The 22106-nt window shown below is 39.5% G+C and overlaps 1 protein-coding gene across 4 annotated transcripts in view; it reads left to right on the top strand.

Moving 5' to 3' along the window:
* LOC134349220 (gamma-aminobutyric acid receptor subunit gamma-2) overlaps positions 1-22106 on the top strand; it is a 101166-nt gene that overhangs the window by 22130 nt on the left and 56930 nt on the right. For all 4 annotated transcript variants that reach the window (XM_063053217.1, XM_063053219.1, XM_063053218.1 and 1 more), the window contains exons 6-7: positions 1546-1628; positions 4462-4599. In XM_063053217.1, the coding sequence (XP_062909287.1) occupies positions 1546-1628; positions 4462-4599 (221 nt within the window). The remainder of the gene's footprint in view (positions 1-1545; positions 1629-4461; positions 4600-22106) is intronic.

The raw sequence follows: 22106 nt of genomic DNA, 5'->3' as shown, positions 1-22106 counted from the left end.
AAAAAAAGACCTATGAGTGAGAAAAAATATGGACAGAATTAATCAAATCATGTACACATGAAAAAATACACAAGGAAAGTCAGGTAAGTACAAATGTATTAAGAGGGAGCTAAAGCAAAATAACTCATTTCAAATTTGGGAAGCACAAAATCTCTAAGTGGAAATCAATGGTACTCAAGTGTTGAAATGGTTCCCATTCTGACAGAAAAATTAATTTAATCACAATAAAAACAATCAAATCATTAAAAGCATACTAATGTGATTAAAGACGCTTAATGAGATTAATTTGGGTTTAATCTTCCAAATACTGCGAATTCTTATAAGTATAGGGGAGCATCAGAGTGAACTGATATTTTTGAGAAGCTAATAGTGAATATAATTGAATTTTCAAGCAACTTTTAACAATTTATGATTTATGCAGTATCTTTTCCTTGCCACAAAAATCACTCACTAAATGCAAATGTCACTAAACCCACTGTTATTAGAACAGTGAAATCTATTCTCTCCTACTTAGCTAACCAAAACACCATTCAATAATTATGTTATAGAACATAGAACATAGAACATAGAACAGTACAGCACATTACAGGCCCTTCAGCCCACAATGTTGTACTGACCCTCAAACCCTACCTCCCATATAAGCCCCCACCTTAAATTCCTCCATATACCTGTCCAGTAGTTAAATAATGGGCTGATAGACTTCACTTTAACATGATGCTTTTAAGTACACTCACTCGCTGCCTAACCAGGTCCAATGAAAATTCTGATTAACAGTTAGATTAATTTAATATTAGATGAAATTTTCTGCATCAGTAACATCAACAAAACATTTGCAAATAGTTACAGATAAGTGCCAAAGAGCTCATTTTAATATGCTGGTGCCTGCAAAATGCTGTACAGCAGATTAAAGAGGGAGTTAGATATGGCCCTTGTGGCTAAAGGGATCAGAGGGTATGGAGGGAAGGCTGGTACAGGGTTCTGAGTTGGATGATCAGCCATGATCATACTGAATGGCGGTGCAGGTTCGAAGGGCCGAGTGGCCTACTTCTGCACCTATTTTCTATGTTTCTATGTTTTCTATGTAAAACCTTCTTGGTTCCTGATATGCACTGCATTATTTAAATTCCAAAACATTTTTAACATAAAGTATGATTTTATATGTATACACACACACACACGCACACAACATATCAATATCTGAATATAAGTCTGGAATTATAGCCTATTTGTAATATAGCATCTCAAAAATTAATTATATGTTGCCATGTTTAAATTAATTATTTAAGATCTCATGAAATATATAATTGGTGTTTTACCTAATATTGCTACCACTGCCATTTGGCATATTACTTCCATGCTCCCAAGAAATCCAGTGATTTTTTTACTTGCATTTTTAAGTACGTTATATATTTCAGTATTTTTCCGTGTATGTGTAGATGAATATATTTCCACTACTCTTGCCCTATTTCTTATGTTTATGCTTACTCTGTCAAAGTCTTATTGCTGTTTCATTTGTTTCACTAAATTGAAACTTCACTTTTTTAGGTTGACAATTGATGCTGAATGCCAGCTTCAACTGCATAACTTCCCAATGGATGAACACTCCTGTCCGCTGGAATTCTCGAGCTGTATGTATTTGATCAAGGCTCATATTTTTTATAGAACATGGTGAATCATTTATCTACAGCTATTTCAAACAGTAAAGCTTTCTGTTAAAGCACGGTAGAGAATTTGAAAGAATATTCTGCCACATAATAGGTTGTTAAAGATATATAGCAATCCTTTACCGTAATTAGCATTCTCTAAGTTAGTTGGCTTTCTAAAATTTTTATTTTATCTGATAATGACATATCTGATGGCATAAATAGCCTATCAACCCCAAACCTCTTTTACCTTTCTCACTTATTACAATACCGCCCGGCTTCTCACTTCCTCACCCTCCCACCTACCTTCTTCCTCACCAGGCTTCACCGATCTCCTCAAGACACACAAAATGCTGGCAGAACTCAGCAGGCCCGGCACCATCTATGGAAAAGAGTACAGTTGACGTTTAGGGCTGGGGCCTTTCATCAGGACTGGAGAAAAAAAGATGAGGAGTAATCTGACTCGTCATCTTTTTTTCTCCAGTCCTGATGAGGGGTCTTGGCCCCAAACATCGACTGTACTCTCTTTCACTGGTGCTTCCCGACCAGCTGAGTTCCTCCATCATTTTGTGTGTGCTACTCAGGTAATGTCAATGCGTGAGAACTGCTATCAACTAGCAGTTTAATGTTTCATTGTTAATTAGCAGAGTCATCCTAACTTTAATATACAAATTGATATGTTAGAATCCTAATTATTATATTAGGTCTGATTTTAATCTATGACTTGGGTAACATAGGTACAGAGAGAGATTGAAAAGGTCAAATATTGGTGAGCTAAGACTGCAGTCATATATTGAGTGTAAGGTCCTGTATACAGGAGAGTACAAAAATACCTAGGTCTTAAGGCCATCAGATCTGGTTCTACAGACCAGGCACACCATCATATCATGATCAAAACCTAACCATAGAATCTCCAAATCTATTTGCCTGATCAGATCGTAAAAGATTCAATACAAATTCAAGATTGTTTAATACCATTTGCTGTACATAAGTGTAAAGGAGAACAAAATCATTGTTACAATCGACCTGATGCAGCACAAAAACCACAATAATAATAAAAAAGACAATAAGTACATAAGATATCATATGTACATAGATTGATTATACATCTGTAAAGTGACGCTAGGCACAGGAGTATCACAGGAGGTGATAAAGGTATCATAGGTAGTGATAAAGTAGTAGTGGTTGGGGATGTGGAAAGGTGGGTTCGTGAGTGGAAGTGTTGATCAGCCTTGCTGCTTGGGGAAAGTAACTGGTCTTGAGCCTGGTGGTCCTGGCACTGATGCTACGTGGCCTCCTCTCTGGTAGGAGTGGGACAAACAGTCCATGAGCAGGGTGAGTGTGACCCTTCATGATGTTACTGGCATCTTTCTGTATGTTATGATGGTGGGTAAGCTGGTGCCGGTGACACATTGTGAACATTTAACAGCCTGTTGCAGAGCATTTCTGTGGCCGCAATGCAGTTTCCGTAACATGCCATGCAGTTATGCAGCTTGTTAGGATGCTCTCTGCTGGGCGTCTGTAGAATGACATGAGTATAGATGTGCATAGTCCAAAGCTCTTAGCCTCCTTAAAAAGCAGAGGTGTTGGTGGGCTTTCCTGATTGTGTTGAATGTATTCTGGAACCATGAGAGTTTGTGTGTGATGTGCACTGTCAGGAGTTTGAAACTGTTCACAGGTTCCACTGCTATGCCACCAATGCAAAGCGGGGTTTGGGTGGTGCAAGTTCTCCAGAAGTCGATAACCATCTCCTTTGTCTTGATGCCACTGAGGAAAAGGTTATTTGCTTGGTACCAGGGATCGAGCTCTCCCACCTCCTCTCTGTATGCAGTCTGACTGTTGTTGGCGATGAGCCCCACCACTGTCATGTCATCGGTGACCTTGAGAATGTGATTACTCGGGTGATTGGCCATGCAGGAAACTATTTAATGAGATCATTAGAATGTGAGAACCATTTTATTCATGAACCTTAATTATGTCATAGAACTAGTAAAACTTAAAAACAATATGGCTCCAGACCCAAATAACATGTTTAGCTAAAGGAAAGCAAGGATTCCTTTATTTGTTGATGTCTGCTTATTTCTGCCTGAGCTACTGCCATACTTCCATTCATAGCCTTGCTGACCCATTGTATCTGAGACCTGTCTCACCCCCAATCTTGACTTCTTACTGTCAGAAGTGTTTTATGCTTTCGATCCTGCCCAATCTATTCTTGTCCAAGTTAAAAGTACAGTGGTGATACAACAAACAGGAGATGGTGGCACACATTTTCTCAATGCCCACGCATCAATGTTCAGGGCAGAATGACGTTGTTAACCCTTAATGACATTGGTTCAATCTCTCGATTATAGAGTCATATAGTGCTACAGCACAGATAGAGGCCTGTAGCCCATCTAGTTTGTGCCAACTGGTCTTCTGCCTAATTGCTTCTACATGTGTCTGGACCACAGCCCGTCTTACCTCTGTCTTCCAACTATGTATCCAAACTTCTGTTAAATGCTACAATTGACGTTGCATCTATCACTTCCGCTGGCAGCTCGTTCCACGCACTCATCAGCCACTGAGTGAAGCAATTCCCCCTCCGATCCCCTTTTAATATTTCACCTTTTACCCTCAGAGGAATTAGAGGGTTCAAGAGATTGTATGGATGGGATCTTGATCATGATAAGGCACACCTCATCTTTATAGAAGATTTGATGGGCTTTTCCCACTTTTTGTACTTCTCTGAGAGCAAGACCCTACAGTCAGCATAAGACCACAGACTTAAAGTAAGAGAAACAGAAATGTGTTTGTGAACTTGCTTAACTCCTAATTCCAGACGGCTATCCTAAAGATGAGATAATATACCAATGGAAACAAAGTTCTGTTGAGGTTGGTGACACACGCTCCTGGCGACTGTATCAATTTGCATTTATCGGATTAAGAAATACCACAGAGTTTGTCAAGACTACTTCAGGTAAATCAGTTTTCTTAAAACTCACTATGAACTAGCAAATATTTTTCACTCCATCAGGAATAATTTGCTTTGAGAAACATGAAAAGAACCATTTGTTTAAATGGATCAGTTGTAACTGGAAGGTAAAACCCAGTGTGTGTTTTTTGATGTTTTTGTGCCATCTGTTGTTTGATCACAGTCGGTGCTGAGTTGGTTCCAATATCATGATTGATGGCACACGCAAATGTAACAATGTTAATGGGATCAGAGGTATGTGTAGAAGTGTGTCATTGTTTAAATCAGGATGATTCCATTCTTTGTCAAATTGGAGTTCACACTCTAGTAATTACCATATACTACTATGCAAGACTGAGCAGTGTTCAGAAACAGGAAAATTCCCACGAAGACCTCACAAAGGGGTTATCAATGATTTGTTGGTTAACTACTGACTGATTTCCACAAGCAACCAATGGTTTGGTGATGGTTAGACATCTTTGGTGATATGGTCAGAGTCTTCCAGGAGTGATGTACCAGGTACTGAATGAGTTTGTCTTGGCTTTAACAGATTAATGAAGTTCATATTAATCAATTTACCCAGTGTTGTGTGCATTTTCATTGCAAGGACAGTGTGCGCCTTCCAGGACAAACTGTTGAGAAGAAGGAGGAATTTAAGGAAGACCTCTAAGTATTGATAAATCCAGTGTTTTTAGAGCATAATTGTATCATGTGAATTTCAATGAGAAACATTGTCTACTCCATTCATGTAAAGGGGATCCCATCAAAACATTGTCCACCATCCAGTCACAACTGCTAACTCAGCGTAGAATGTCCATTATATTTTCATTGACAATAATGTTACTCTTGCTGGGAAAAATTTTAATAAATGGTGCTATTTTTTAAATATTTTAAATTTATTGTTATTTTACCATCTATCATAGTATAATTGAGGTTATGATTGTAACTATTCTAGGAGAGATAAGTGTATTCATTATTTCTTGGCATAGTGATTTATAAGGGTTGCAGGTTTCCATACACAGTATGGTGCCTTTGATTGACACTCTTTGGGAGCCACATGTCAGCTCAGAAACATCACAGTTTGGGTGTCTGCCAGCTATTCTTTGAATATGCACAGGGCATTATGCTGTACACTGGACCAATCATGATTCCTGCATTCTAGCACAGTCTGTTGTGCAGTCAGCATTTGATCTACCAAAACAAACTAATAGTTGGCTACAGAGTAACAGCATGGGTCTTGAATTAATGGGTAACGTCCTTCCGGAAGAATATGACACTGGTGAGCAACGCAACCAAGGGCAACATAGTTCAGGCAGTTCACAAAACTGCTTCTTTCACTTCTTATACGTCTTCTCTTTCTTTCAAAAGTGGTTCTGCTAAAGTTGGAGCATGTGATCAACATCTTGCTGGTATATTTTTGTGCCGATTGAGTGATCTGGGGCTTTGCAGTCTCTGAGGGGGTTTGGTGAGGTTTCAAGTGATGTGTGCAGCCTCGAGGACAAGAAGCCCATGATCAATTCCATTTCTCACAAATCTTGCTAATTAAAACATCAAGAATGATTGAAAGTCATCAAGAACGAGAGTGGAAGGCGAACATGTGTTCAGCGCAGTCTATATGGCGTCTCTCCCTCTTGTTCGCTGCTCCCGGTGAAAGGTGCCTATGTGTGATGGTCTCTCCTTTTCTCTTGCCCAATGCTCCTGGAGGAACGTGCCTGCATATGAACGGTCTCTCTCTCCCTCTCCCTCGTTGCTACCAGAGGACGGTGCCGGAGCCTTAGGCCTTGGGCAAGGTTTAATTGACGTGGTTTATGGATTGGAGCCTGTAGTTCACATTATGTTGTGTCTCTGGTTTCTGGTCACTCCTTTTTTTGTTGCTATTTTGTGTAATTTTATCAGGACAGATAGATTCTGCGGCCTGCTAATAATGAGCAACAAAGCACTAGATTGAACTGAACTGGAATAAGCTGAATATGCCTGGAGTCTTTCAATGACTTTCTCTGTTGGTGATTTATATTCTGTGTTTTTCACTTGTTTTTTTTTGCCATTTACAAGACTTGCTCTTTTGTGTGCTGGGGATTTGATGTTTTCCTTTGAACGGGTTCCATAGTTTTCTTTTCTCGTGGCTGCCTGTGGGAAGACAAATCTCAGGGTTTTATACCGCACACATACTCAGATAATAAATGTACTTTGAATCTTAGAATGAATAGCAGGCAGCCGCATGGAATATGATCGAACAGATCACTGACTATAGTCTGCTGTCTGGGAACCTCTGGAAAAGCTTTGCAAGGGTGGCAAGATAGTGTAGTGGTTAGCACAACGTTTTACAGTACCAGCGACCTGGGTTCAATTCCCGCCGCTGTATGTAACGAGTTTGCACATTCTCCCCGTGACCGTGTGGGTTTCCTCCAGGTGCTCCAGCTTCCCGCACAGTCCAAAGTGGTACCGATTGGTAGGTTAATTGGTCATTTTAAATTGTCCTGTGAATGTCCTAGAGGTTGGTGGGCAGTGCTGCTCAAAGGGGCGAAGAACCACTCCGTGCTCAATTAACAAACAAATAAATAAATAACATTTTCAGATTGGTAAATGAGTTTATTACTCTCACATGTACTGAGTTATAGGGGAAATGTTTGTTTCTGCATGCCATCCATACAGATCATTTCATCACATGAGTACACTGAGGCAGTATGAAGAAGAACAACATCTCAATTCAGAATGAAGTGTTACAGTTACAGAGAAAATGCAGTACAGGCAGGCAATAAGATGCAATGCCATGCTGAGGTAGCCTGTGTCATCAAGAGTCTATTTTATTGTACAAGAGGTCTATTCAATAGCCTTATAACAGCGGGATAGGAGCTTTCTTTGAGCTGTGTGGTAAATATTTTCAGGCCTTTGTATCTTTTGCCTGATGGGGGCGGGGGGGAGTTGGGAAGAAGATTCATGATCCACTGCTTTGTTCAACGCAACCTTCCTATCATGTAGGTTCGGCCTTTCTGAGTAGCTGCTGAGGTGAAGAATTGAACCTATTTCTGCACTCGCTGCCTGTGACCAACTCCCTCAGCTTTGATACACTCCCAGTTCCCAATCCTTTCTTAACTTTCCTCACCTATTGATCTTATTAGCTTTGACTTTGTCATATCAGATTTATAAATAACTGCATGCTAAAGATATAGACAAATGTCAACCAATCGTTGGTCTCACTCTTTAGTTTTCCTGTGCTCCGAGACATTTCACATTGTGGATTGAAAGGCGTATTTGAAATTATCTTGACAACTCATAGAAATATCAAGCTCCATAGAATGGCTGTCTCTTATAGTTTTCCCCTTACACAAAGTTCATTGCTGAATGTAGTAACTGGCACCAAGGCAATCAGCCTGCACTCTGCACTGCAGCAGATACCAGTTTAACCACAATCCACGTATAGGCTATTGTGATCTAGTGTCTCGCTGACTATCGTTATAGTTTTAATTGTTTTACTTTAAGACTGTAGATGCCTGATTTGAACTTGAAAATTTATTTTTAATCACCGTGTCTATTTTGGAGTTTCTCTCCGATGATGAATATACAGTAGATCGGTATTCCTGCACTGTGCACAACCATAATTTTTAAGCAGTAGATGTCATAACATAAACACAGGAGACTCTACAGATGCTGAAAACCTTGAACAACACAAGCAAAGGTCTGGAGGAACTCAACAAGTCGGGCAGCATTTATGGAAGGGAATAAACAGTTAATGTTTTGAGCTGAGATTCTTCATCAGGACTGGAAAGGAAGGGGCAGAAGCCAGAATAAGGAGTTGGAGCTGGGGAAGGAGCACAAGCTGGCAGGTGATAGGTGAGACCAGGTGAGGGGAAAGGTGGGTGGGTGGGGGAGTGTGGATAAAAAAGAATCTGGGAGGTGATAGGTGGAAGAGGTAAAGGGCTAAAGAACATGGAATTTGATCAGAGAACAAAGTGGACTATGGAAGAAAGGAAAGGAGGAGGAGTACCAGAGGGAGGTGATGGGCAGTTGAGGAGAAAAGAAGGGGTGAGAGGGGAACCAGAGGGAGGTGATGGGCAGTTGAGGAGAAAAGAAGGGGTGAGAGGGGAACAAGAATGGGGAATGGAAAAAGGGAGGGGGGGGTCAGAAAAATCACTGGGTCAGGAAAATCGATGTGCAGGTTAGAGGCTATCCTGACAGAGTATGAGGTGTTACTCCTCCAGCCGACATGTTTGAATTGGAATGGGACGTCGAATTGAAATGGATAGCCACTGGGAAATCTTGCCTTTGGTCGTGGATAGAACAAAGCTCAACAAAGTGGTCCCCCAATCTACATCAAGTCTCACTGAGACAGCTACACCAAGAACACCAGATAGAATAGGTGACCCCGACAGACTCGCAGCTGAGTTGTCGCCTCACCTGGAAGAACTGTTGGAAACCATGAATGGCGGGATGATAACATGTCGTGATATTTATTTTGAATCTTTCAAGGGCCTCTGGTGTTATTTTGATGTAACTAAATTGGAAACACTGAAAAATGTTTCTTTTCTATAATTTTAAAAGACTATTTATATTGTTCCTAAATTCATTTAATGAGACTTAAAACTAAAACGGAGATACTGTTGATAGTCCATGAGCTAACCTTGAAAACGTGCAGAGAAACCACAGCGTGTGATTAACCTGGTGCCAATGATTACAATGCAGGGAGCATGCCATCCTCATGCCGACTGCTCATTGAAGGAATCTTACTTTCCATTAACTTCTTTGCTTTGCCTGGCCCCACACTTTGGGATAAGGTCCAATCTCATTAGTGCAGGCATCAGTAAAAATATAATAGCTTGCATTCCTAACAGGTAGTCTGTATCTTTCACACAGGAAATACATTTTAGTTCCAGCAGGTAAATAAAGTTGACCAGGAAATGAATTTCATTTACGAAGCAGTGAAGAATCAGTACAGCATTGAAGAAAAGTGATATCTCAATTTTAATTTGCTAATGAATGTCTTATTGGATAAGGTATAAAGCCTGAGCAATGTCTTGTGCATATAGAAGGTTTGGAGGTCCTCCACAGACAACCACAAAATACAACGTGAGTATTAATTATATGATCAATGGAACAAGTACAGACTTGGGCTGAAAAATGTTCAGCGACCATTCAGGGCCAGTTGGCACATCTTCAAATGTCATATTGAACAAACTTTGTTACAGTTCTCAGCAACTACTCAATATTGAGTTATTTGTGGAGGTAGCCAAGAGGGTAGATGAGGATGAGATAGTAAGAGTTATGTATATGGACCTTAGCAAGGCCATTGAGAAAGTCCCTTATGACAGGCTAGTCTGGAAACTTAGATTGCATGGGACCCTGGGAGAAAGTGGATTAGAATCAATTAGCTCAGTCATAGGAAACATAGGGTGATAGTCAAGGATTGTTTGTCGGACAGGAACTGGAACCCTCGGTCTATTGATGTGCCACAGGAATCAGTGCTGTGTGTGAATGTACAAGGCATGGCTAGTAAGTTGGCAGATGAGACTAAAGTAGGTGGTGTGTCAGATAGTGTAGAAGGTTATGAACAATTACAGGGGCATCTTTGTCAGCTGGGTATGAGGACTGAAGACGAGCAAATTACTTTCAGTCTAGATAAAGTTGAGTTGTATCATTTTGGAAGATAAATCTCTGGGGAAATAGATTGTCTGTCATTGGCTGGGTTAACAGATTTTGAAATACAGTGCCTGCCACATCTGTGGTGCTTGAACTTTTGCCTGTAAATGGTCTTGCTAGATTACCACCAAAGAGCCAGTCATTCTAATACTAGAGCTATTCAAGATCATCCTTTAGATCAAGGGTTCCCAACCTGGGCTACACTGACCTCTTGCTTAATGGAATTAGTCCATAGCATAAAAAAAGATTGGAAACACCTGCTTTAGAGACATTTGTAGTTGCCTCAGTCAATCTTATTCGCCTTCTGCAGCCTAAGCTGAACCTAGTGGATCCTGCCTGCACAACATGTCATTAGGAAGTAAAGGTGCCACGAAGACAATCACTGAAGGAGTTTTATGTCTGGATGCAATTCAAATGATGAGTTTCTAAATTAGGTTCAGAATTTTTTTGATAGTTTTGATGTTTGCATTATAATCCAATGTATGTTTTCATAGTTGGTCACAGAAGCGAACTAAGGTGTGAGACTGATGGCAAAAGGGGAATTAGGTTATGGCTACCATTATTACAGTAGAGACCGCACAAATCTGAAGAAACTGTGGGAATTGTTTATCCAAAATGAAGGATAAGTCAAGATCTTGTTGAATAGCAGAGCAGGTTTAAGAGATTGTATCATCTATTCCTGTAACTTTGCTTGTGTTGTTATGTTCGCATATGTGAGATATTTTGGTGTTGGCCTCAGAGACAAAGAATGTATTTTGATTTTTTGTCTTGATGGACTTCTTGATCTGTGGAATTGAAAAGTTTGATTTAAGTTTGCCAAAGACATCGTGGTGGTGAATCAAGGGTGGTGATTAATCTGGCAAAGTGGTGCCACAACTACAACCTTTCATTCAATGTCAGCAAGACTAAGAAGATGATTATTGACTTCAAGAGGAGGATAACAGAGAACCATAAGGAACCCCTCATCAGGGAGAGTCAATTTTAGAAAATCTAGCACATTTATTTTTCAGCATAGTCTGCTCCTACATTTACACAATTAGTCCAGTGGTCGTGGAGCATACAGGTCCCTTCTTTGTAGAAGTCAGCGTCTTAGACCTCCAGAAAGTGGTCCACAGCAGGGATGATTGATAAGTTCATGGCCTGAGGTAGAAGGAGATGAGTTATTAACTTAAAACTTTCTGTATAATCACTCAAGGAGTTGAACTGCACGTGCATGTAATGAGAGCTGTATAACTCATCTCCAGAATGTCTTTCCTTCTGGAAAATTGGTAATATGCCATTATTTTCTGACACATCAGTTGCCAGAAGCCAGTTCATTTAATGTTGAGTGATCTTTTCTTTTCATCACTGCCATCCATTTATTAATGTTGCTATATATTATTCATGCTTGTAAAGATTATAAGTTTCCTTAAGTTTCACATCCTCTTGGGATGGCTGCAAAACCATTGCTATTCTCCTAATTGACATTTACATTGGGTACTTTCTGAAGTTTTCATCAGATATCATCATGTTGCATCCTCTGGTATGGTGCCAGTTCATGCCTTCTGGCTACCAGCAATCTTTTAATGGACCTCTGTGACACATCATTCCTGCAATTACTTATTAGTATTCCAGTGACTTTCCCTTAGTATTTAGAATGGATTTCATCTTAGTCTTGAAAACTGTTAAAGTTCAAGGTAAATTTATTATTAAAGTACATAAATGTCACGATATAAAACACTGAGATCCATTTTCTTGTGGACATACTTAATAAATCCACAATAGAGTAATAACCATAATAGAATCAATGAAAAACCACACTAACTTGGGAATTCAACCAGCGTGCAAAAGATGAAAAAGTGTACAAATACAAACAGAAATCAATAATATTAATAAATGAGCAATAAATATCGAAAACATGAGATGAAGATTCCTTGAAAGTGAGTCCATAGGTTGTGGGAACATTTCAATGATAGGGCAAATGAGGTTGAGTGAAATTATCCCCTTTGTTCAAGAGACTGAAGGTTAAGGAGTAATGTACTGGGTGGTATGAGTCCTGAGGTTCCTTTATCTTCTTTCTGATGGCGGCAATGAGAAGAGAGCATATTCTGGGTGGTACAGGTCCCAGATGATGGATGCTGTTTTCCTGCGATAATGTTTGGTGCAGATACGCTCAATGGTGGGGAATGTAGTGCGTAATGGAATATTGACTTGCGCTAAGAACAGTTTACATCCTGTGATGCAATCAGTTCTTCGTAATTACACTTATGTGCTAGGCCCAGAACAGGTCCTCCAAAATAATAACACAGAGGAATTTAAAGTTGCTGACCCTCTCCATCTTTCATCCTCTGATGAGGACTGGCTTATGGACCTCTGGTTTCCTCCTCCTGAAGTCAATGATCATTTCCTTCATGTTCCTGACATTCAGTAAGAGGCTGTTGTTATGGCGCAATGCAGCAGATTTTTGATCTCCCTCCTATATGCTGATTCATTGCTACCTTTGATTGACACCTAAAGACAATGGTGTCATCAGCAAACTTGAATATAGCATTGGAGCTGTGCTTAGCCACACAGTCATAAGTGTAAAGCGAGCAGAGCTGGGGGCTGAGCACACAGCCTTGTGGTGCATTTGTGCTGATGGAGATCATGGAGGAGAGGTTGTTGCCAATCCAATCTGACTGGGGTCTGGAAGTGAGGAAACTGAGGATCCAGTTGCACAAAGAGGTATTGAGGCCAAGGTCTTGAAGCTTATTGATTAGTTTTGAGGGGCTGATGGTACTGAATGCTGAGGTGTAGTCAATAGAGAGCATCATGATGTATACATCTTTGCTATCAAGATGCTGGAGGGTTGAGTGAAGAGCCAACGAGATAGCATCTACTCCGGACCTGTTATGCCGGTAGACAAATTGGAGCGGATCCAAGTTGCTTCTCAGGGAGAAGCTTATATGTTTCATCACCAACCTCTGAAAACACTTCATCAGTGGATGTAAGTGCTACTTGATGATAATCATTGAGGCAGGTTACCATGTTTTTCTTAGGCATCGGTATAATCGAAGCCTTTTGGAAGCAAGTGGGCATCTTAGACTGCCAAAGCGAGAGGTTAAAGATGTCAGTGAACAGTCCAGCCAGTTGATCATCACAGGTTTTTAATACTTGGCCAAGTACCCCATCTGGGCTGGCTGCATGAAGGCTGCTCGCACATTGGCCTCAGTGACTGGAGTTTCAGGATCACTGGGGGCTGTGGGAGTCCATGATGGTTTCTCCATGTTTTGATCATCAGAGCAAGCATAGAGGCATTGGGAGTGAAGCTTTGTTGTCACCTATGATGTGTGATTTAACTTTTTTTAAGAGGTGATCGTCTTCTAGCCCTGCCACAACAGTCAAGCATACTTCATTGCTTTAAGTTTAGGCCACAATTGCCATTTCACCTATGACAAGGCTTTCTGGAGATTGTACCTGTATCTATTCTAAATTTCTTCATCACCAGGCTTGAATGTCTCTGATTTGGCCCTCAGCAGATTGCCGTTCTTATGGGCCATCCAGGCTTCTGATTGGGGAAGACTCTAAATGATTTTGTGGGGACACACTTGTCTATAACTGTATTAATAATGTCTGTGACAACCATGGTGTATTCATTCAGATCCACAGATGAGTCCTTGAACACTACCCAGTCTACCGGCTTGAAGTAATCCTGTAGCCGCTCCTCTGCCACCCATGACCATCGCTTTGTAGTCCTTGTCTCTGGAGCCTTGCCCTTTAACCTTTGACACTATGCAGGTAGAAGGACAGCCAAGTGATCCAATTTACTGAAATGTGATCTGTGCCTGGAATGGTGGGCATTCCTTATCTTAGTATAACAGTGGTACAGTGTGTTAGGACCTCTGGTGCTATAGGTTATATGCTGATGGTAATTACAATGTTTTCTTCAAACAAGCCTGATTGAAGTCCCTGACTGAGATTTGAAATGCTTCAGGATGGACTGTTTCTTGTTTGGAGATGGCATCATGCAATATCTCAAGCACTTGTTTATGCATAAACTGCAGTCAGGATTAGGGAGGAGAATTCCCCAAGTAAATAGAACAGATCGGATTTGACCATTAGGCACTCAAGGTGGGAAACACAACTTCAACAAAACCGCCACATCGGAGCACCACAGAGAATTTATCTTGAAACACATACCTTCACACTTTGCCTTAATCTGAGTCAGTAGTTCAGTCCATTCGGTAAATCGAGAAGCCTTCCGGTTTGATTGCTGTATCTAGCTTGCTGGAAGAAAGTCATGTCTCACACAGACATAGAACACAACAATCCCTCATTTCTCTCTGATATAGCAATCTTGCTCTCAGGTCCTCAATTTTGTTCCCCGGTGACTGATCCCTTTGTGTTTCAGCTTGACTTGGAGTCTGTGGTGGCCAGTGCTATCATGTTTGCTGTTGTGTGCTGGGGCAGCAGGCTGAGGGTAACAGACACCAACAGAATGAACAAACTCATTCGTAAGGCCAGTGATGTTGTAGGGACGGAACTGGACTCTCTGACGGTGGTGTCTGAAAAGAGGATGCTGTCCAAGTTGCATGCCATCTTGGACAATGTCTCCCATCCACTACATAATATACTGGGTGGGCACAGGAGTACATTCAGCCAGCGACTCATTCCACCAAGATGCTACGCAGAGCGTCATAGGAAGTCATTCCTGCCTGTGGCCATCAAACTTTACAACTCCTCCCTTGGAGGGTCAGACACCTTGAGCCAATAGGCTGGTCCTGGACTTATTTCCTGGCATAATTTACATATTACTATTTAACTATTTATGGTTTTATTACTATTTATTATTTATGGTGCAACTGTGACGAAAACCAATTTCCCCCGGGATCAATAAAGTATGACTATGACTATGAGTTCTCCACCCCTTCCTTCCTCGCTTCAGGCCATGGTGATGGGCCTTTGTCCGCTTAAAGGTGGCGTACGTACTTTGTTCGCCGAGACCTTCAGAAGATCGTGAAATCTGTAGTTCATTAAGTCGATTAAAATGTATGTTGCTTAAAGAACAATTATATGCTGCAGATTGCAGTGAGGATAATACAAAAGAGTTATACCTAGAAGTATTGTACATAGGCTGCAGAATGTCGCCATGGTTCATCGGCGCCATCTTAGTGGTCAAGTCAAGATAAAACAATGCAAGTCTTTTTCTAACATGTTGGTTGAATGTTTAAACACTAAGTAGAGCATATCAGTTCATCTTAATTCTAGTAAAAGACTAGGAAACTATGAGCTGCGTTATTGCTACATTACACTTTGAATTATATGAATAAAAATTATGTGAAGCAAAATCGTGAATTCTATTATTTGAGCAGGATCAGTAGATACATTTTATACTGTCAGTAAAAGTTATAAAATATTGTATTCCTCTACTCTGTGCCACTTAATTATATAATCTGTCCTGAGTCAATCAGAATTGACACTTTCTCAATACTAAGAATTTAAAAGTAAGCAGGCAAATACATTTACCCATTTTCTTTAGCTTTCTAATGTAATGTTGATTAAACTCATTATTATTATTGCAGCCACCTTTTTTCCTTTTTGATCCCTCTTGGAAGATCACTGTTAAAATTCCTTCCCTACTTATCATAAGATCAGGTCCAGTAAATCAGGTTTGAATAAAGTAAAGAAGCTATGGTGCAGCACGCACACCATGCTGGAGGAACTCAGCAGGTCAGGCAGCATCTAGGGAAATTTATTGGAGGCTTCCTAGACAGGATATGAAGGTCTCAGCCTGAAACGTTGACTGTTTATTAATTTCCATAGATGCTGCCTGACCTGCTGAGTTCCTTCAGTGTTTTGTGTGTGTTACTCTGGAATTCCAGCATCTGCAGAATTCCGTGTGTTTCCCATGTTATGGTGTACTTCTTGTAAAAGATTCCCTGGAAGATATAGCAACATATTATCTAAAATCTGAAACAAATTAAGCTGAGAGGATTGACTACATATGTAAAGCACAATAGCTGTCCTATCCTGTACCATTTAAGTCTTGTGAAGATGTTCATAATTTGGAATTGCCATGTTCTATTCTTGGCATCAATCTTGGATAGTAACACAGAAGCTAACACAAAATATGCATTTAAAGGAATATTCATATTTCAATTCTGCTTCTTCTGAAGAAGAACATTTTGGATAATAAAGGTCTTTTTATTTTAATGTTAATTATCTGAAAGTTGGTGGTTTTTTCCATTAGTTCTGTATAGAACTACTAGCAGTTTTTAACATGAATATAGAAGTACTGTGTTGTTTGGTAGAAGTGTACCTGATGAATTTCCCAGACATGAGAATTGTAGGGCTATGGGGGGAGTAGGTAAAAGAAAACATTTTAGCTATGTCATTTTACTAATTATGAAAAATAAGAGTTCTGAGTTGATTCCATATTTTTAACTTGTATATTTCTTTAAAATCAATTTTATCTGTTTTAATTTTTTTAACATTTTGAAATGCCAGCCAAGTTCAAAAACATTGAGAACAGTTTTCACATTCAGCAAAACTGGGATTGAACATTTTTGCCTTTCAAGAAAAGGTTTCCAGTGGGATTCCAACAACAGAGCTTGCTTTAGCTTACTCATGTCATCCAATTACGTTGAAGATCTACTATGCCTCATAATTTGGATTTAGGCTAGCTTGGCCTGTGAGACTTGTCTTTCAAAGTGGCAGCAGCTAAACACGAATAGGAAATGCAGGTGGCAAATAAGAGCAGCAGACCTTACTCAGCACCATCAAAGCCAGTTTTTCTTTTGTCTCCAGATTGATTGTGGACACAGATTAAGCAGATACACAAGATACTTAGAGAAAATTTGAATGAGCAAAAAAAAAATAGAAATAAAAGCTATGAATGCTGGAAATCCGGCATTAAAACAGAAAAATCTGTGAAAAGAGAAACAGTTTTTAGGTTTGTGAATAATTTTATTTTGAATGAAAAGTATTATTTCTCTATGGAGACTTGATTGCAAGTTTCTTAAAAGTTGAATCATTTTGTTATTATATTTATTTTTGTTTAAATGTTCAAATAGATTTAGTGAAGTGACTAAGTTTAAAATCAAATGAAAAAGCTGCTTCTTAATTACATTTATTGGAATTCTTGTTTGTGGATTGTCATTGGCGTGTTATGAGTGTGAGGTGTAAGAGAATTCAGTTCACATACAAGATGAAGCTGAATCACTGTTTTGCATTTGGCTACTCCGACATCAAGCCTACAGCACTGTCAGAAGCCGCTTTGCCCATATGCTGGTGCTTCTGCTCCATGTGTGCCTCTCTGCCATGTGACTTAATCTTACGCATCAACATAATCATTCTCTTCTTGTTTCCCCCATAGTTAAAATGCATTGGAATCAGAATCAGGTTTATTACCACCGGCATGTGTCATGAAATTTGTTAATTTAGCAGCAGCAGTTCAATGCAATACATAATATAGAAAAAAAACAAAATAAAATAATAATAATAAATAAGTAAGTAAATCAATTACATATATTGAATAGATTAAAAATTGTGCAAAAACCAGAAATAATATATACTAAAATGGTGAGGTAGTGTCCAAGGGTTCAATGTCTATTTTGGAATAGGATGGCAGAGGGGAAAAAGCTGTTCCTGAATCACCGAGTGTGTGCCTTCAGACTTCTGTAGCCTCTACGTGATGATATCAGTGAGAAAAGGGCATGCCCTGGGTGCTGGAGGTCCTTACTAATAGATGCTGCCTTTCTGAGACACTGCTCCTTGAAGATGTCCTGGGTACTTTGTAGGCTAGTACCCAAGATGCAGCCAACTAGATTTACAGTCCTCTGCAGCTTCTTTCGGTCCTTTGCGTAGCCCCTCCCCCAATACCAGACAGTGATGCAGCCTGTCAGAATGCTCTTCATAGTACATATATAGAAGTTTTTGAGTGTATTTGTTGACATACCAAATCTCTTCAAACTCCTAATGAAGTATAGTCGCTGTCTTGCCTTCTTTATAACTGCATTGATATGTTGGGGCCAGTTAGATCCTCATTGATCTTGACACCCAGGAACTTGAAACTGCTCACTCTCTTCACTTTTGATCCCTCCATGAGGATTGGCATGTGTACCTTCGCCTTACCCTTCTAGAAGTCCACAATCAGCTCTTTCATCTTACTGACGTTGTGTGCCAGGTTGTTGCTGCAATACCACTCCACTAGTTGGCGTACCTCGCTCCTGTACTCCCTCTCATCTCCATCTGAGATTCTACCAATAATGGTTGTATCATCAGCAAATTTATAGATGGTATTTGAGCTATGCCTAGCCACAAAGTCATGGGTATATGGAGAGTAGAACAGTGGGCTAAGCACACACCTCTGAGGTGCACCAGTGTTGATCGTCAGTGAGGAGGAGATGTTATCACCAATCCGCACAGATTGTGGTCTTCCAGTTAGGAAGTCAAGGATCCAGTAGCAGAGGGAGGTACAGAGGCCCAAGTTCTGCAACTTCTCAATCAGGATTGTGGGAATGATGGTATTAAATGCTGAGCTATAGTCAATGAACAGCATCCTGACATAGGTGCTTGTGTTGTCCAGGTGGTTGAAAGCCATGTGAAGAGCCATTGAGATTGCATTTGCCATTGACCTATTGTGGCGACAAGTCAAATTGCAATGAGTCCAAGTCCTTGCTAAGGCAGGAATTCAGTCTAGTCATGACCAACCTCTCAAAACATTTCATCACTATAGATGTGAGTGCTACTGGGCAATAGTCATTAAGGCAACTCACATTATTCTTCTTTGGCGCTGGTATAATTGTTGCCTTTTTGAAACAAGTGGGAACTTTTGCCCATAGCAGTGCGAGGTTGAAAATGTCCTTGAATACTCCCGCCAGTTGGTTGGCACAGGTTTTCAGAGCCTTACTAGGTACTCCATCGGGACCCTACCAGGTACTCTAGCAGAACCTTCCACCTTGCGGGGGTTCACTCTCTTTAAAGACAGCCTAGTATTGGTCTCTGAGGTGGAGACCACAGGGTCTTCAGGTGCAGCAGGGGTCTTCACAGCTGTAGCTGTGTTCTCCTTTCAAAGTATACTCAAAAGGTATTGCTTTTGCAACAGATCTCCATGAAAATTTAGGTTTTTTTCCATCCTGTAGTTCAGAGATGCCTTTTAAATTCTGTATTAAACTTTTTGGGGATTGTCTTAATATATGGCTCCATATTTTGGATTATAACACACATTACTGGTTAGTTCATTTCATTTGCTTGTTTAGGAATGTCCAACGTTGTATTCTTTCATCGAAAAATAATAGTTGTTTACTATATCTACCATTTCCTTTTTTCACTTAAGTTGTATATTATCAATTTGAAACTGCCCACATTGATCCTCTCCTCCTGTCTTTTCACTGTAATATTGTTATGTATATTTTAAGTAGAATTTTCTTTCCAAATTCCCTTCTGGAGCTTTTAATAGTTGCTTATCTTTGATCTTTCATTGTACTCTCTCAGTTACCAAGATACTGTATGTGGTTGTATTTTTTTTTTATTTTGTTATGATTCTTTCAATTTTATATTGCCTCTTGCTTCTTTGGCAAACAAGCTCTTGGACTTTAAGGTAAAAACTGGTGCTTTATTACATTATTTATTAAAAGAATCTTACTTTTTTTAACTTGTAACTGATTTATTCAATTAATCAATGAATGTAATTGTATTGAGGCAGGTATTATGTAAATCTAACATCTCTGCAATTGATTCACATTCCTTCAGAAAAATTGCATAGAACTCAATCATATCATGACTGTTATTAAATAAATGTTCACATCCTATTAAGCTGTTAAATTTATTTGATATATTGTTCATTTCTATTTTAATGAAGACTGCCAGCTGGTTGGGTCTAGAATACATTGCTCCAGATACACTCAAGAAATCGATTCCTGTTTTGATAGAAATCTGTCTGCTTGCCCCAATTTATACAGAAGCTAAAATCTCTTAATATAACCACTCTGCATTTTACACTTCCTTCATTATCCTTTGCATTTTGCATAGTGTCACTTTCAATTTGCTATCTGGATGTCTGTACACAATGATAGCTGCCTTAAATCCCTTTCTGTTTCTGAGGTCTATGTATGAAGTTTACACTGTTTCCTTAATCCCCATTATGCCCTTTCTCATCATTAATATCTAAGACTGTTTCTCACATTTCCTCATTTGAGGTTTTCCCCATTTTCCCCATAGACCTCATTATTTGCTGGATAGTCTGCTATAATTTACCATATCCTGCAAGCTGACTTAGTTTAATTTGTTCGTTTAGCTTTGTACATTTAATAAAGAGTAGCCATTTGGTCTCACACATTTCTATCCTGTAGCTCTCATGACCTATGTGTGGATTTGTTGCTTTTATCCTTCTGATTCCATTAACTTCCATATTCTACTTTATTTCCCCTTAGAACCTGAAATAGAATTTATGAATTATACTTACTTTCATTTTAAAATTATATTTTTCTGTCTTTTTACCCTGAACTTTAATCCACATTTTTGTGACTGCCCTATTTATCCTTTCTGCAAAGATATTGGACAAGCTTGGTGGAGCTCCCTTAATGGAACAATTTCTTCCAATCCCAGTACTGGTGCTAATCTTCTCCTTGTAAGCCAGTTGTTCAAAGCCAATTCACTTCCTCTCTGGTTTTATGGGTCCTGATGTAACTGATGGGACCTGTATGTGGGAACTTCAAATGCTTTCACAGATGGGGAGCTGTCACATTACACTTACCATTTCTGGACAAAATGTTCTTTGTCACTTCTTCCATTTCACTTACTCTGTATATTGGTGGTCACACCATTCCCTTTTTAGCCTTGTATATCCCTGATGTAGACTTGCAAGTGGAGTAAATTGTCCAAGTATCCTCCATTGCACAAGAAATCTTTTGTGCGTATTCTGGAAATCCAGAGCAAGACATACGAAGTACTGGAGGAATGCCGCAGGTCAAGCTGCATCTATGTAGGCGAATAAGCACTCCATGTTTCAAGCCAAGACCATTCATCAAGACCTCTCACAAACCCTCAAGTACTGAAGTTCGCAATTTTGCACCCTACACACTACGCAGTCTGTTTGCAAAAAGTTTATATGCCCACCTGTGTAATACAGATTTCTTGAGTTCAGTAGTACTGCATTCTCATTGCAAAGATTCATTATGTTAGTTATATTATTTTTGAGCATTGTTTCACAGGAAACTGAGTTCTGAATACATGTACAATTGCAATTGATGCATCTATTTTTACAGTGCATTCACACAATGCTTTACAGTACCAGTGACCTGGGTTCATTTCCCTCCGATACATTTATGCTTTCTCTGTGATGGCATGGGTTTTCTCCCACAGTCCAAAGCCATACCAGTTGGTAGGTTATTTGATCATTGTAAATTGTCCCATGATTAGGTTAGGATTAAATTGGGGGATTGCTGGATGGTGTGGCTTGAAGGGCATTCCGTGTTGTGTCTCAATAAATAGATATAAAATAAAAAATTTCCAGGTAAGAATAAATGAGTTACCATTTTATTGACACTTTACTCCTGTCTTCAAAATTCTTTGTTTCCTTTGGGGTAATGTTATGCATTTCAAATAATTGTTTGATCAGCAATATTATAATTGCAGTGCTCATCACAGCACTGTAACCAAAAACCAAATACTTTGGTTCTGTAATGAGATGCTAGCACAGCAGAAGTGCCTCCAAAAGCAGAGGATGCATCAAAATAAGTGACTATTCTCAGAAGCTTCATTAAATAGTTGGTGTCATCACATTTACTTGTAACATAAAGTGGGTGTACAGTGGATCTACTATTATTACTGTCAACTTTATAATGATACAGGTAGATCTTACAGAAATAGGACTGGCAATTCAAAAGTTGTTTTTGTTTAACTGCTTGTCAAGAATTCTT

This window comes from Mobula hypostoma, chromosome 7 (assembly GCF_963921235.1).
Source record: "Mobula hypostoma chromosome 7, sMobHyp1.1, whole genome shotgun sequence".
Taxonomy (NCBI): domain Eukaryota; kingdom Metazoa; phylum Chordata; class Chondrichthyes; order Myliobatiformes; family Myliobatidae; genus Mobula; species Mobula hypostoma.
This window is presented reverse-complemented; position numbering and strand designations above follow the sequence as displayed.